Source organism: Rattus rattus, chromosome 3 (assembly GCF_011064425.1).
Source record: "Rattus rattus isolate New Zealand chromosome 3, Rrattus_CSIRO_v1, whole genome shotgun sequence".
Taxonomy (NCBI): Eukaryota; Metazoa; Chordata; class Mammalia; order Rodentia; family Muridae; genus Rattus; species Rattus rattus.
Window position 1 is genome coordinate 74,287,285 of NC_046156.1, and position 15,470 is coordinate 74,302,754.

Here is a 15,470-nt window from a genome sequence, read left to right on the forward strand (position 1 = left end):
TAGAATAGGGGGCTTTACATCCCCCCTTTAATAGGAACAAGACTTGTTTCCTTAATAATAGCTTTGCATTTGAATACACATCCAACTCTGGCTTTTTACATAAGATACTAGATGATGACTAGGGTCATTTCCCAAGTAGTTCTAGGGTCTGTAAGCACCTCTGCCAGTCCTAGGTGACTTGTGCATTATGCCCCTTCACCGACTCTTATAGCCAGTACGTGCTTGAAGAAGTCAATGAACTCAGTCAGGGAGATGGATATGGGAAGGTGCGAGTAACTGTTGCCTGTGTTTTAATTTAGGCAAACACTTGGGGAAAGCTGGCAGTTCAAGCTGTATACATATGGTGGAAAACAGAAAACCAGTCCTTTGGATTACATGTGTTGTGTCTAAAGTCGTTTGCTGGAACTGCAAACTGCTTAGAGATGAAAAGATGTGCTGGCAATCATTCATTCCTTTAGGTCCTGCAGCAGGGCACTTCTAGTTCTTGGCAGCTCAGGGTGAAGAGGGAGATGAAACCCCATCCTGCTGTAGCCAAGGCAGCCACAGTGTGCAGTGGAACGAGTGCTGTGGGGCGGGGAGATAGGGTGGATAGCATGGAGCAGGGGCTAGGCTGACTGAGTGTTGGGAGACTGACTTTTCCTGAGGAGATGACATGTGTCTACCCACCTAGGTAGGGAGCAGGAGATAGACCAAAGAAACACTTAACCCCCAAATAAAATGCACTGGCTCACCAAGTTAAACTTCGGTTTATTAGCGGGAATATTGCTGAGGGGTTACTTACAGGAACCTGGATGGCTCAGAAGGAGCCTGTCACTGCTACAGCCCAGGAGGCTGAACGTGGCAGACTCCTTTCCCAGGTTAGCTGACAATCCCCTCCCCTAGCTATTCATTATAGCATCCATAACCCTGGAGAAAGATCCCGCTGAAGCTGAGTTTAGGTTTCCTAGACATGTGAACTGGGTTTACCTGCAGGATCTCATGCCCTGCTCCCTGCTGCAGGGAATGTTTCTGTGTGGAGGTAACCTAAGGAGAGAGAAGGTTGTGCCCCAGGAAGGTGGCCATCCAGTTTGGCTTCCTTGCGTCAGACATATCATCTATTTCCAGTGGCTACTATTCTTGTTCTAGGCCAACATTTAAAGACAAATCCCTCGATTATAGTTTTTAGTAAAACTATATATTCAACACACCATCTTATTTTAGAATGGTTTCCATGGTTTATTTTGAAAGCTAAAATACTGCTTATAAATGCATCCATTTTAAGGTATCCTTTTTGTAAACTAACTGGTGCATCTTCTTAATTTCAAATGGTAGTGAGAGATTTTTAAAGTGCGTACAGTATGTCTATTGTTCCTAGAAATGATGGACTTATTCTGTATCTGGAAAGCCTTTCTCAGAATTCCTGGAAAGCAGGAGCCATTCATATTTCCAACAAATAAACACAAAGCTGGCTGGCTTGCCTCCTAATGCGAGCATCTCTGTGGCGGCTAACCTTTATTTGATAGCACTTCTGCAGCAAAGCGACAGAGTTGAGTGGGGGCTCACATGCACACATGAGCATTTAAGTCAGAGTCGATGAAGCTGCTGCTGTTTTTTAACAACTGCAAAAAGAAAACAACTTCCCTTTGGACTCCCAAAGATCCCAGAATGTGTGCCCTTGTCTCGGTGCTTTGAAGAAAATGAATGTATCACCATAGGCTTTGTTCCACAAACCATGCCTTTTAGACACTAGTTGTTCAGTGGTTGTGGCTTTTGTGATGTGGGTGCTGGGAACTGAGCTTAGGCCCTAAGCAAGAGCAGTGCATGCTTTTAATTTCTAACTCTCACCAGCCCCTGAATTTGGTATTTGCCTGAAAATGGGAAATGGTATACATTTAGTATTAGACCTTTTATCTCTCTTTAGTGTTTATTCTTACATATGACACAGACATTTACTATCCAACTGCAGTTGTTAATGCTGTTCTCTGTTCACAAATTGATTTCAGTAAACATTATTTGAATAGGAACCTTATCAAGAAGCAAATGGACTTACCTGTGCAAGATAACTCTAAAATCATTCTAGTGGACTGGTGATGTCACCCAGTAGTGGAGTACTTGCCCAGTGTATGTAAGGCCTTACTTAATCAGAAAGACAGAATCCATTAGAAGTCATACTTATTAGTAAAACATTTTTATAGTCTATTTCATAGACTATTTCATAGTCATACATGGAATAATACTTGAATTCTGAGCATATATTTAAACTCGGAATGTTTCCGAAAAATTTTACTGTCTCATATTTTTTTTTGTACTTATTGAACTTTGCAAGAAAACCACTTCCAGGGACAGAAGGGCAGGATGTGGTCAGTAGGCTGAGGGGTGGTACCACAGAACAGTCTAGAAAGAGCAGGACATTCTGTGAGATGGCCGCAGAGGATCACGACTCCTCTGTTTTCCTCTGGGTTTAAAATCAGAGGGCCGCTGCCTTTATAAGTGTAGAGATTTCTGCCTTTTATGGGATAGCATGTGGATCATCTGTTACAGAATTATTTTGTCACTACAAGATAAAAAAAAAATTATGGCCTGGCACAGATATGCCTGCCCATTCCAGAAGTAAGAGTCACTAGACAGACTTATTCTTCCTATAATATATACTTTTGAGATTTCTCAGAATATCATCATATCAGACAGAATCTGTCAGAGCATGGCATGGCCTAGCCAAGGTGAAGAAGCCCTTCAGTCTGCCCTTCTAAGGAAGCTCTTAAGTCCGTCTTCCTGAAGTATTTCTTTCTGAAGACATGTTTTCAATATACATTACGGTCTTACCTTTCAGAACAACTCCTGGAATTTATGCATCAGCTGCCTGCCTTTGCCAACATGACGATGTCGGTGAGACGGGAGCTCTGTGCCGTGATGGTGTTCGCAGTGGTGGAAAGAGCTGGAACCATTGTGTTAAACGATGGAGAAGAGGTCAGCAGGGGTCTCTACCACTTAGGAAGCCTGAGGACCAGTGACACCCACACAAAACCATGCTCCTGTTTTCCCTTCTAAGAACTCAGCAGGAACGAGTTTGAATAGATGGAAACTGGTGGCCACCCATTTCTTCATAGCATCCAAAACCCACTCCTCTATTTCTCATGTGTCACCATGTCATGCGGTACTGCTGGAGATTTTGCTTTTGCTTTAATCTTGAGGCTCAAACTTTTGGCTTTCACATCCTGGGCAGGCACTTCACCCTGAGGACACGGCCATCCCGAGACTCTGTGTTAGCTTTTTCGTTTTTGACCATATGTTGTCATAAATGCACTGCCTCTCATCAGAACAAAATGATGTTTATATGGAGGCCACAATGACCATTTTATCTTCTTTAATTTTTTTTGATATATAGAATAATTTTTTCATGTGTCATTTTAGAGAATAATTAATTTTTTTAATGATTTTACTCTGTGCTAGGCCTAAAAATTATGTGGGTATATATATATATATTATATAATCTTGTTTAACAGTTAAGATTCTTCAGGTAATTTATTTGTCCCATCTTCAAAATAGGAGATCTCGGAGGCTAGTTCAGGACCATTCTAGTTTTTAAGCCAAGTGATTTTTTTTTTCTCAGCTGGATTCCTGGTCAGTGATTCTCAATGGTTCGGTGGAGGTGACGTATCCAGATGGGAAAGCAGAAATACTGTGCATGGGAAACAGCTTTGGTGTTTCGCCCACCATGGACAAAGAGTACATGAAAGGAGTCATGAGGACAAAGGTGGATGACTGCCAGGTATGGGTTCTGTGACAGTGTGGATTTGATCCTTAGTAATGAACATCTTGGAACCTTCAGCACTCCTCAGACTGCAGTGGCCTAATGGCCTCTTGTCTTCCATAGGAATCTTAAGACTGCTTTCTATGTATGTGAAAACTTCACCCTTATCTTGATTGGAGTTGCACCCAATCTAATAGACAGCCAACGTTACAATCTATTCCTCCAGTCCAAAAGCAGGTTCCCATCTTCAGTGTTTTCAGTTTTTTCCTTTGTTGTTTTAAAGCTTTCAGTAGAGGGATCTTTATATCCTTAGTTAGGTTTAAAGTTTTGTGTGTGTGTGTGTGTGTGTGTGTGTCTGTGTGTGTCTGTGTGTGTCTGTGTGTGTCTGTGTGTGTCTGTGTGTTTATTGTTGATGTTTTTGTTTGTTGGGTTTTTTGACCTTGTGAATGGAATTATTTCTCTTATTTCTTTTTAGTTAGTTCATTACTGGTTTAAGAAGGCCTAATCATTTCTGTGTATTAATTTTGTATCCTGTATATAAATTTTGTACCATTTTACTGAGAGTGTTTATTAGTTTTAATTAGTTTCTAGTAGACTCTTTGGGGCCTTTAATGTATAGAATTGTAACATTGCAAATAGAGACTTCTTTCTTTGCTGTTTGTATCCTATGATTTGCTTTTCTTGTCTTATTGCTTTAGCCTAGACTTCCAATACATAAAATCAGAGAATGTAGGCACCATTGTCTTGTTTGTGATTTTAGTGGAAATGTTTGACTTTCTGACATTAAATTTAATATTGGCTACAGGTTTGTCATATACAATTTTTATTATGTTCGAATTTATTGCTCCTATTCTGAGCTTTTTTTTAGTGGTGGTTTTTTTTTTTGTTTTTTTTTCCCCGGAGCTGGGGACCGAACCCAGGGCTTTGCGCTTCCTAGGCAAGCGCTCTACCACTGAGCTAAATCCCCAACCCCCTGAGCTTTTTTTTAAGTTATATATTTTTTTGAAAATAATTTTCCCTTCTCCCAACTTCTCTCACATCCTCATAACCTCCTTACCTCCCCACTCTTTCTCTCTCTTTAGAAACAAACAAGTCAAAAACCCCTAAAAACAGAAACCATAATATATAAGCAAAAGACCAGTAAGACACCTCCCTACCCCACACACAAGCATAAAGCAAGTCTGGCGTCCCATCACCCAAGTAAAAAGTTGGGTGGGGCAGTGAGCACCTGTAACCCCAAAATTGGAGGGTGGATTGGAAACGAAGATCCTGGGGCTCGCTGTCCATCAGCCTAGCATTGAAACAGCAAACTCCAGGTTCACTGAGAGGCCTTGTCTTAAAGGGATAAAGTGAAAAGGGATAGAGGAACACACACACACACACACACACACACACACACACACACACACACACACACATCTGACCTCTTCATGTGCACAAGCCATGGAGTATTACCATGGAGTAACATTTTGCTGTTAACTTTTTCTATTAAGAGCAATACAAATTAATTAATACAGATTAGTAACAGTCTGAAACATGATAAATACCTGACTTCATCTGTCAACTTCTTTAAAGCAGGAGAGTTACTAAAATTGTTGTCCATGTGTGCGATTAGCACAGATACATATTTACTCCACCATACAGATGGTAGAATCTCTTCATCTCTAAAACCACTAATTTTTATACTTAACATTTTCAAAATGTCTAAAGCCAAATGGTAATTGTTTTTGTCATGTTTGCCCTAGGATTGTCTTTCTCTCTACCACTGTCTTCTAACTAAAGGATGGAAGAGGACTTTTGAGATTTTAGATTGCTAGATTTTTGAATCTAAAATATAGACTAAAACAGAAAAGAAACGAAAGAGGAAATGCATTAAAAGCAGAGAAGTGTGAGGAAGGTTCATTCCTGCACTGATTTAGAGTGTAGGAGAACGACAGCGGGAAATGTCAGTATTAAATAATTAAAACTGAATTATTAGGCAGGTGGGTCTTTTGCAAGCACTTCATCATTAACATGTGACTTACATTTTATTCTAGTTTGTCTGCATTGCCCAGCAAGATTACTGCCGTATTTTGAACCAAGTAGAAAAGAACATGCAAAAAGTTGAGGAAGAAGGAGAGATTGTAATGGTGAAGGAGCACCGAGAACTTGATCGGACTGGAACAAGGAAGGGCCACATCGTCATCAAGGTAGGATAAAGAGGTGTTCCTGCCAGAGGAGCAAGAGAGCTGTGCTGACCAGTTTCTCCTGACTCCCCTCCCCCCTTCTAAATATTTTAGATTGTCCTGCAGAGTAATGGGTTTCATTGTGGCATATGGAGACATGGTTGTCATTAAATTCCATTCTCATTCATTCCCGTCCCTGTTTCCTTTGCCATCAAGCATGATACTGGTTACTGGTAGATCAGTGGCCACTGATTAGGTTTTATCTGCCTTATTACCTACTTTGTTTTACGTGAAAGCTTTGAAATTGGAGGGGCCGTATCAGTGATCCATTCATAGTGGTGATTAGACCTTTTATTGCTACAGGGCACCTCAGAGAGGCTAACCATGCATTTGGTGGAAGAGCATTCTGTAGTGGACCCAACATTCATAGAAGACTTCCTGTTGACATACCGGACTTTCCTTTCCAGCCCAATGGAAGTGGGCAAGAAGTTATTGGAGTGGTTCAATGACCCGAGCCTCAGGGATAAGGTTGGAGATGCGTTCTAAATGTGAACTACTAGAAGATAAAATTGGAACATCACTTATGTTCAGATTAACTTAATGAAATATAAGCACATTCTTCTTAAGCAAAACAACAGAGATAACTGAGGCAGATATTCCTACAGATTTCTATGGTCTCAGTCTCAGAAATACATTTTTACTTTAAATGCAAGGCCAGTATGTGGTTCTCTTGGGAATGCGGTAGACGTAAGCAAATGTCTGCACGACAGACCCTGCAGCGTGCTTTCGTGGGCCGTGTGTGCCGGGCGGACAGTAGACGTTTGGAAGCACTGGAGCATGCCGGCCTCCTGTGCTGCTTAAGGCCGTGGGCCCTCTGCGGAACTGACCATCAAGTCTGATTTGTAAGCTCTGTCAAGGCCACACTGGGCGATCAGCTGCACGCCCTAGTGCGGCTCCTTCCTATCAAACCCTTTCCCACACAGGTCTTCCAGATTATTACCGTTTGTTCTCCTTACCTAGCCTGCCCTTGTACTTGGCAGTTTCTGGCTGATTTTGTACTAACGTTTTGTTTTTATTACAAGCTTGCTTTTATTTAGACTTCTGTTAAATATGTTTTCAAAATAAATATCACCACAGATTTAAAGATCCAGGGCAAACCAATACTTAAAATGTGTACGTTTTGAGAAGGTCACTTTTTTTGTTGTGTGTGTACATGTTGGGAGACCAAAGGTCAACATTGGCAATCTTCCACTCTTACTGTCTGCCTTATGTTCTGATACAGAATGTCTCAGTACATCTGGAGTTCACTGTTGTGGGCTAGATTGGCTAGCCAGGGACCCCCCTAGGGTCCTCCTGTCCCCACCCACCCTACCCCCGACCTCAGTGCTGCAGTTACAGGCACACTGACATACCTGGCTTTTTGTGGATCTGAGCTTAGGTCTTCATGCTTGTAGAGCAAGCCAGTTTATCACCTGAGCAACTCTCCAGTTCCTATGGTCATTTTTACAAGCACAAAATCCATGTTTAAGGGCTCATTTTTATTAATTTTCGTGTTCAGTATTCATAAAATGTTTTAAAAGATCAATTTTTAAACTGATAGCACTAACAACAACCAAAAATATGCTGACCTTAATTTCTTTTATAGGTGACACGGGTAGTATTACTGTGGGTGAATAATCACTTCAATGACTTTGAAGGAGATCCTGCGATGACTCGATTTCTAGAAGAATTTGAAAATAATCTGGAAAGAGAGGTAACCTTTGTGAACTTTTATGAATAGTGTCAAGTTTATCAAACTCTGCCTGTCCTCGACTTCACGCAGCTCTTCTTGAATTCTTGTAGAAAATGGGTGGACATTTAAGGCTGCTAAACATTGCATGTGCAGCAAAAGCCAAACGAAGGTCGATGACGTTAACAAAGCCGTCCCGGGAGGCGCCTCTGCCCTTCATCCTGCTGGGAGGCTCTGAAAAGGGCTTCGGCATCTTTGTGGACAGTGTTGACTCATCTAGCAAAGCCACTGAAGCAGGCTTGAAGCGTGGGGATCAGGTAAGAGGGCTCAGCTCTGGTCTACGTGAGTTTCAGAACCTTTTTTCTTCAGTCAGTGATGACATTGACTTTAATTTTATAACTTCATTTTTTTTTTTTTTTAGATATTAGAAGTGAATGGTCAAAATTTTGAAAATATCCAACTTTCAAAGGCAATGGAAATTCTTAGAAATAACACACACCTGTCCATCACTGTGAAAACCAACTTATTTGGTAAGCATTCTGCCAACTCTGACTCTCAGACTGCTTTTGCTTTGTTTTGTTTTTTGTTTTTTGTTTTTTTTATATTTAGATCTTAATTCTGGATAAAGTAATTTCTATGAATAGTAAAACTTATAAGGATTCTACTGTTTTCTAGGGCTATGCTAAAATGCATAGTACAGAATTCTGTATGTATGTATGTATGTATGCATGTATGTATGTATGTATGTATGTAATTACATTCAGAGAAAAAGTATCATCTTGAGGAGCATGGAATGATTTTATCGAGCAGTCCAACCTGTCTTCTATTGATGAATACAGTCATCTTGAGGGTGGAAGGGTGTCTTTTTTCCTTAGGCTCATCTGGATAGAGACTAGTTTTTCTCTAAGTTTTAGTTTTTATAGCTCATCTGTACTTTTATGTATTTGCAAGCTCCACTGTTAGTCCAGCATTGTTTCCACTTTTGTTTTAGTATTTAAAGAACTTCTGACGAGATTGTCTGAAGAGAAAAGAAATGGTGCCCCCCACCTTCCTAAAATTGGAGACATCAAGAAGGCCAGTCGCTACTCCATACCGGATCTTGCTGTAGATGTAGAACAGGTGATAGGCCTTGAGAAGGTCAACAAGAAAAGCAAAGCCAACACCGTGGGAGGAAGAAACAAGCTAAAGAAAATACTCGACAAGACTCGGATCAGTATCTTACCTCAGAAACCATACAAGTATGTGAAGTCGTTTTCAGCACCTTGTTTTAGTGTGTTCAATGGAAGCATAAACAGAAATGCTTGATGTTGTGAATGTTTGCCCAGGAGTCTAGTAAATGTCTCTTCAGAGTGTCTTAGGAGCAAGTGTAGACAGCTGAATTTGCTTAGCTCTGCTTTGACGCTTGCTTCAAGAGAGGCAGTCGAGCATGTCTACATTTGAATTTCTTACAGAGGTTTGTTGATGTCCTGACTGCCCCATGATTTAGCTGCTTTGGTGTCTCTTGGTTCCCTCCATAACATCTCCTCTTGGATTGCCAGTCACTGCTTCCTCTGTTTATCATAGCTATTTTCCCCCACTTTAGTGACTTAAATGTGGGGAGACACAGTAACCAGCTTCAGGCCTCTTCTCCTCAGGTCCACTAGAGTTAGCATGTCAAGATTGTTCTTGAATTTATTCTTGGATGTGTGTGCCTGTCAGGAGCACAGACAACTCAAGCTTCAGGTGTCCCTGCATTTGCTGAGCTTTGCTTGTTTGCTGCCCGGTTTCTTCATTGTAGGTTTTGGGTTTAATGCTCTTTATGAAGCTCAGTTGCCAGCAGTCAAACTTTTAGTGTTGTATTCCCCAAGTTAAATTGAAAAGATTCTAGCCTGTTTATCTCTTTGATAATTTAATGGCTCTAAAGTGAAGCAATAAGTAGAGGTATTGGAAGGCTGAAGAGAAGGTCCAGTGCTTAATGTGCTTGCCCTGAAACTGCAAAGACTTTGTTGGTCTGAGATTCCAACTGAGCACTAAGTTAGGTATGATCTCTCCTTTGCCTGTAACCTCAGGATGTGAACAACAGACACAGTGGATTGCTAGAGCTTGGTAGATGACAGCCTGAGGAGTGGGGATAAGGCTCAGCTTTGGGAGAGACACTGAAAGGAACCAGGTGGAAAGGATAAAGGAGACCGTAGGTCACCATCCTCCGGCACACACACCCGCACACCCAACTGCATGCATACACTCACTGAGACTATGGCAAGGATTTCCTTTTCCTAGTTTCTTCTTTCCTTTCTTTCTTAATTCCATTTCAGATAAAAATTTTAGGCACAGACTAGAGATATATCACTTAAAGCATTGATGAATTTTCAAGTTTACTTTGTCCAATTTAAGAGTAATGACGGGTGGTTTCTAAATTCTGTGAGTCCTAAAGATAAGCATAGTTGTGTGATGATTCTATAAATACAGGGTTGAGAGTATGTTTATTCCGAGAAAGTTTCTTAGAGACTGTGGATTAGGACAGTAACATTTACAAAAACTAGGAAGCAATTCTAGAGCCCTTTCTTGATGAAAACTTAATTGTAAATGTGTAGAAAAGTTAAGACATCTCAATGCAGGATTACTAGCAGCAGCCCAATAATAAAAGGATCTTCAAGGTTGAACGTGAACCTTTAAAAAAAAAATCAAGTCAGTGGGACACTGGAAAGTGTGGCTGGCAGTGGGATGTGGAAGAACTGGGCTGGAATCCATGCCCAGCTCAGGATGTTGGTGATGGATGTAGTGTGAATTACATGTGTAGTTGTGGTGTGTGTGCTTACAAGCATGCTCAAAAGTTAGACAAGGGAAAAGTAATTAGCTATGTTCACTTTAAAATACTAGGAGAACATTATGGCAAATATGTGGCTCATTTAAGTATTTTCTTAGGGAAACAATTTGAGAAATCAGTACTGAAGAGAAAGTAATATTTAAACAGGCTCAGGAAACTGGAGGAGCTGCCTTATTATAACTGCCTTGATTTAGTACTGAACCACTTCAGCTTTGCTAGACATCAGCGGAGGTTTGTGAAGTTCTGAGGGGAAACCTAGGGCCTTGAGCATGTAAGTGGTCCACCACTGAGCCAGTTGCCCACTTTTTTTGTTATTGTGTTTAACAAAACAATGACCTAGTAAATTAGTGAAATCTCCTAGTTATAATATACTTGTTCCTTTTTACCCTTTACAAAAACTAAGGTACCACACAGACTGGCAAGGGTGGGCATGAATTATTGTATAACAGAGGTGCACATTTGATGTGCATACAGCAAGAAGCAGGTCATGAGCATAACAGAAGTCAAATTGGGATGCCAAGTTGGTTGCTCAGGAAAGCCCAATGAACCCCAGAGGAAGAAAAGATTAGTCAATGAGTTTTAAAACCAACCGACTTGTTTCAGTAACAATAAGCCAGTCGGAGAGGCTACACAAGAGGACATGTCCAAGAGGGACACATAAAACATGAAAAATTTTAGTCCAGGAATAGCCTTGTATCTGTGGGTATTGAGGTATGGGTGAGGCATTGAGAAGCAGAGTGAGTTCCAGTTTATTGCATGAGATATTGGAAAATGCAATGAGAAATACTCTGATAGGGTGTGCCTGAAGAGTACTGATGCTCACATCCGGGTCTGCCGTGACTCACCTGGTCAGACACACTTCTGTTTTACTCACAGTGTTAGGTCATATATCACATCTCATATTTTTGGCAAAGACATTTATGTGATTGAAAAATAAAATTCTACTAACGTAAAGACTTTTATCATGCACAGAACATTAATATTTTAGGTCTTTATTTGCCCAACTGTACATGCACATGCCTAAACAGAACTTTGATTTTTGTCCTGGACTCTGCTATATGCGAAGGAGAATTTACACTGAAATTGTCGTATTTGTGAAACCCAATTTATATCTCAATTTTAGTAGAATTCTCTGTTTTGTTTCAAAGTATTTGTGGAATTATAGCTGTAGACATTTGCCTATAATCTATTTATTCTTTTGTTGTATACCTGTTTCATTTTGTGCTTTCTTCTGGGAACACCTGATCTTTCAATCGAGGAGTAATTCTTCATGTTGTCAAGTTGTCTTTTAAGTGTTATGCATGAGTGAGGTGTGGTGGTCACACTTGTGATCCTAGTTTAAGAGCAGGCGGCTCTAGAGCCTCCCCAGCTATGTTGCTAGATGCTGCACACACACAGGTGACCACAGAATAAACTTTCTGTGCACAGAAAGGAGTCTGTAGCTATCAGCGATGCTCATATTTTAATGGAGAATTTAACCACGTGACCATAAACCTTGAGCAGAGAATTAGAAGTGAGTCGCTGCGTTTGCACTGCCTGTCCTTCAGAGCCCGCAGTGTGTCGTGCCCACGGCACACTCATGCTCTGCCACTGAGGGATGAGGTCTGTGTCAGGCTGTCCTCCCACTTGGACTCCATGGTGGTTTGTTCTACTACCTAGGAGAGTGTAAGTAGGGCAGTTTGGGCTCCTTCCCCCCTTTCTTTCTCCTCATTGTGAAGAGCAAACCAGGAAGCAGCTGTCTGGGTTGATGCAGTGAACTCCAGTGGGTTCTTTCCCATGGGCTTTTGTCTTAGGTCCATTCTCGTTCCTTCAGTTAGACACAGCAGCACATTTCCTCTGCTCCGTTTTATACAGAAAAAATAATCCTGGTTATGGTTATAGCTTATTAAAAAGGCAGGTTGTAGAGAAACCTACTATATGTTTAAGAGATAGTGAATTGGGATGAATGTTTCACATAATGGGCCTTAACAATTTTCAACATTTTTTACATTAATTGCAAGTTTAAGTGAAAGTGGTTTATTTCACGATCTGTAATGACTCAGAGCCTTTACCTTGCTAGTAGTTTATTTTTTTAAAAATCTGCTCTTTTCAGTGATATTGGGATTGGTCAGTCTCAAGATGATAGCATCGTAGGACTGAGGCAGACCAAGCACATTCCAGCTGCCCTGCCTGTCAGTGGAACGCTGTCTTCCAGTAACCCTGACTTGCTGCAGTCACACCACCGGATTCTGGACTTCAGCACTACTCCTGGTGAGCACCAAAGCCTTCCTGCCTTCATAGACCTCTCTTTCAGATTACTGACATAGTGTGCATGTTTGGCCGCTGGGCATGGATGGTTATTGTTCACCAAGATTGAGAATGAACCTCAAACTCCAAACACTGGGACTAGTTCTTGTAGTATTCTGAAAACCATTCTGGTGTGGTTGAACCTTTGATAAAATAAAGAATAAAATACTATACACTTATTCCTAACTTGTATCAAGTAAATAAATCAGGAGGCATATTTTAGGTCTGCTAAATGGGCTTTTCCTTATAATGAAGATTAACTGTTGATGGACATTTTTGATACCCTCATAAATGCATGTATGCCCTTGTTTTGGTATGCGTTTTGCATATTTTGCATATGTGCTCATGTGTAAAAATCTTCCATTTGTCTTTTAACCATGTAGAATCACATTGCCATCCGTTAACATTCTTTCTGCTTCTGTGTGCCTTTTCCTTCCCCAAGACTTGCCAGATCAGGTACTGAGAGTTTTCAAGGCTGACCAGCAAAGCAGATACATCATGATCAGTAAGGACACCACAGCAAAGGAAGTGGTCATCCAGGCCATCAGAGAGTTTGCTGTTACTGCCACCCCAGAGCAGTATTCCCTCTGTGAGGTCTCGGTCACGCCAGAGGGAGTTATCAAACAACGAAGGCTCCCAGATCAACTTTCCAAGCTTGCTGACAGAATACAGCTGAGCGGGAGGTACAGTCTGTCTCACCAGGTTCTTCCTGCTAGAGTCAAGCCTGATCCAACAGAGGCATCACCTGTGCTGCTGCTCTTGCTTTCTTTGTACAGTGGTGAAACTTGAACCCAAAGCCTTGCCAACCAAACATTCTCAGGGAAATCAGTCACATGAATAACTTCGTGTTTTTGTTTGTTTGTTTTATTTTTCTCCTTCTAGTTTTCTTTAGAATATGTCATTGTTCTTGAGTTTTACATGGTGTGGGTCTAAACCATGACTTTTAAACCTTGTGCTTTCAACTTGTGATGAAAGCCCCCCTTGCCATCTGTCACATCTTTTCCCAGCCCCAACACTAATAAATACTTTTTACAGGGTCAGAGGTTAGGCATCCCCTGCATGTATACACTGATAGATCTACAAATCTCTACTGGGTTTCAGCTTTGTGATTCCCACTCATTACTCAAGAGAGTTTGGGTTTCAGAGTAACCACAGTAGAGAACATTAGTCTGTACCTGTCAAGGGACAGGCCATAAATTTTCTGTCTTAAATGTCTTGTGAAGTATGTAAAAGACCAGTTATTAGAACCCCCTACTGTGCTTGCTGTGTGTTCCTAGAGTTTCATTTAGAGAAGACATCTACCTGCCAAAAAGTAGGGAGAGAGAAGCTACAGAGCAAATGTGTGTGTGTGTGTGTGTGGGTGGGTGGGGGGAGAGTTTCCTATTTTCAGGAGTTCCCTCAAAGGGTCACAGTACTGTCCATATTGACCAGCCATTTGGCTTTAGATCCCTGTTTGCTACTCTGACAAATTGGGTTGATACCTCCCACTGCTCTACATGAATTTCATGAAAATCTAGGTTATTCGGAAGTTAAAACAAACCTTAGGGCAGGAGAGATGACTCAACAGTTAGGAGCACTTGTTGGTCTTGCAGAGGACATGGGTTCTGTTTCTCCCATTTACATGATGGTAACAACCATCCACTTCCAAGAGATCTATGCCTTCTTCTGACTTCTGAGACACAGTACATGTGGTACACATAACATGCATGTAGGCAAGACACTCACATGTAAAACAAATCTATAAAACCTGTTCTAAGATCAAATATATGAAAACAAACTGCTTTCAGTCAGAGAGGGGGGGTGGCACAAAGGAATTTCCTGTGGATTGCTCAGTTCCACTTACCTAGCAGTGCTGTGAGCTGGTGACACTGGGGCAGGGGCAGCATCTGTACTGCCCATGATGGATGAAAAGAACTCTTACATCATTCTCTTAGTCCTCTCCCAACTCTGCCCCACCCCCACCCAAGGAACTAGCAATGTTCCCTTTAGGAGCCCTACTGGCTTGCTGCTCAGCTTGACATCTGAAGAGTTTCTGTTTCTTTCAGGTATTATCTGAAAAACAACATGGAAACGGAAACGCTTTGCTCAGATGAAGATGCCCAGGAGCTGTTGCGAGAGAGCCAGATCTCACTTCTTCAGCTCAGCACCGTGGAGGTCGCCACACAGCTCTCCATGAGGAACTTTGAACTCTTCCGCAACATTGAGCCTACTGAATACATAGATGATTTATTTAAACTCAAATCAAAAACCAGCTGTGCCAACCTAAAGAAATTTGAGGAAGTCATTAACCAGGAAACATTTTGGGTGGCTTCTGAAATCCTGCGAGAGACAAACCAGCTGAAGAGAATGAAGATCATTAAGCATTTCATCAAGATTGCCTTGCACTGTAGGGAATGCAAGAATTTTAACTCCATGTTTGCAATCATCAGGTAAGAGGATCTGTCCTACTCGTGTCAGAATTCCATGTAATTACAGAAATATAGTAGTTCATAATTGACTGTGTGTGTGTGTGTGTGTGTGTGTGTATATATATATGCTTGTGTCTGTATGTTTTTGTGTGTGTGTGTGTCCTGTACACTAAAACATAAGTGCTTCAACAAGCAATTTTTTTCTTTCTGATTCAAAAATCTTAATTTTTTTCCCAGAGGCTATGGGGGTGTTGTGATGGTTTATATATGCTGGGCTCAGGGAGTGTGGCACTATTTGGAGTTATAGCCTTGTTGGAGTAGGTGTGTCACTGTGAGCATGGGTTTT

At 41.2% G+C, this 15,470-nt stretch overlaps 1 protein-coding gene across 5 annotated transcripts in view; it reads left to right on the forward strand.

Annotated features, from left to right (window-relative positions):
• Rapgef2 (Rap guanine nucleotide exchange factor 2) overlaps positions 1-15,470 on the forward strand; it is a 214,608-nt gene that overhangs the window by 174,659 nt on the left and 24,479 nt on the right. For all 5 annotated transcript variants that reach the window (XM_032898223.1, XM_032898222.1, XM_032898221.1 and 2 more), the window contains 11 exons: positions 2,810-2,946; positions 3,590-3,748; positions 5,767-5,919; positions 6,259-6,423; positions 7,541-7,648; positions 7,738-7,941; positions 8,046-8,154; positions 8,616-8,862; positions 12,523-12,680; positions 13,159-13,399; positions 14,762-15,145. In XM_032898223.1, the coding sequence (XP_032754114.1) occupies positions 2,810-2,946; positions 3,590-3,748; positions 5,767-5,919; positions 6,259-6,423; positions 7,541-7,648; positions 7,738-7,941; positions 8,046-8,154; positions 8,616-8,862; positions 12,523-12,680; positions 13,159-13,399; positions 14,762-15,145 (2,065 nt within the window). The remainder of the gene's footprint in view (positions 1-2,809; positions 2,947-3,589; positions 3,749-5,766; positions 5,920-6,258; positions 6,424-7,540; positions 7,649-7,737; positions 7,942-8,045; positions 8,155-8,615; positions 8,863-12,522; positions 12,681-13,158; positions 13,400-14,761; positions 15,146-15,470) is intronic.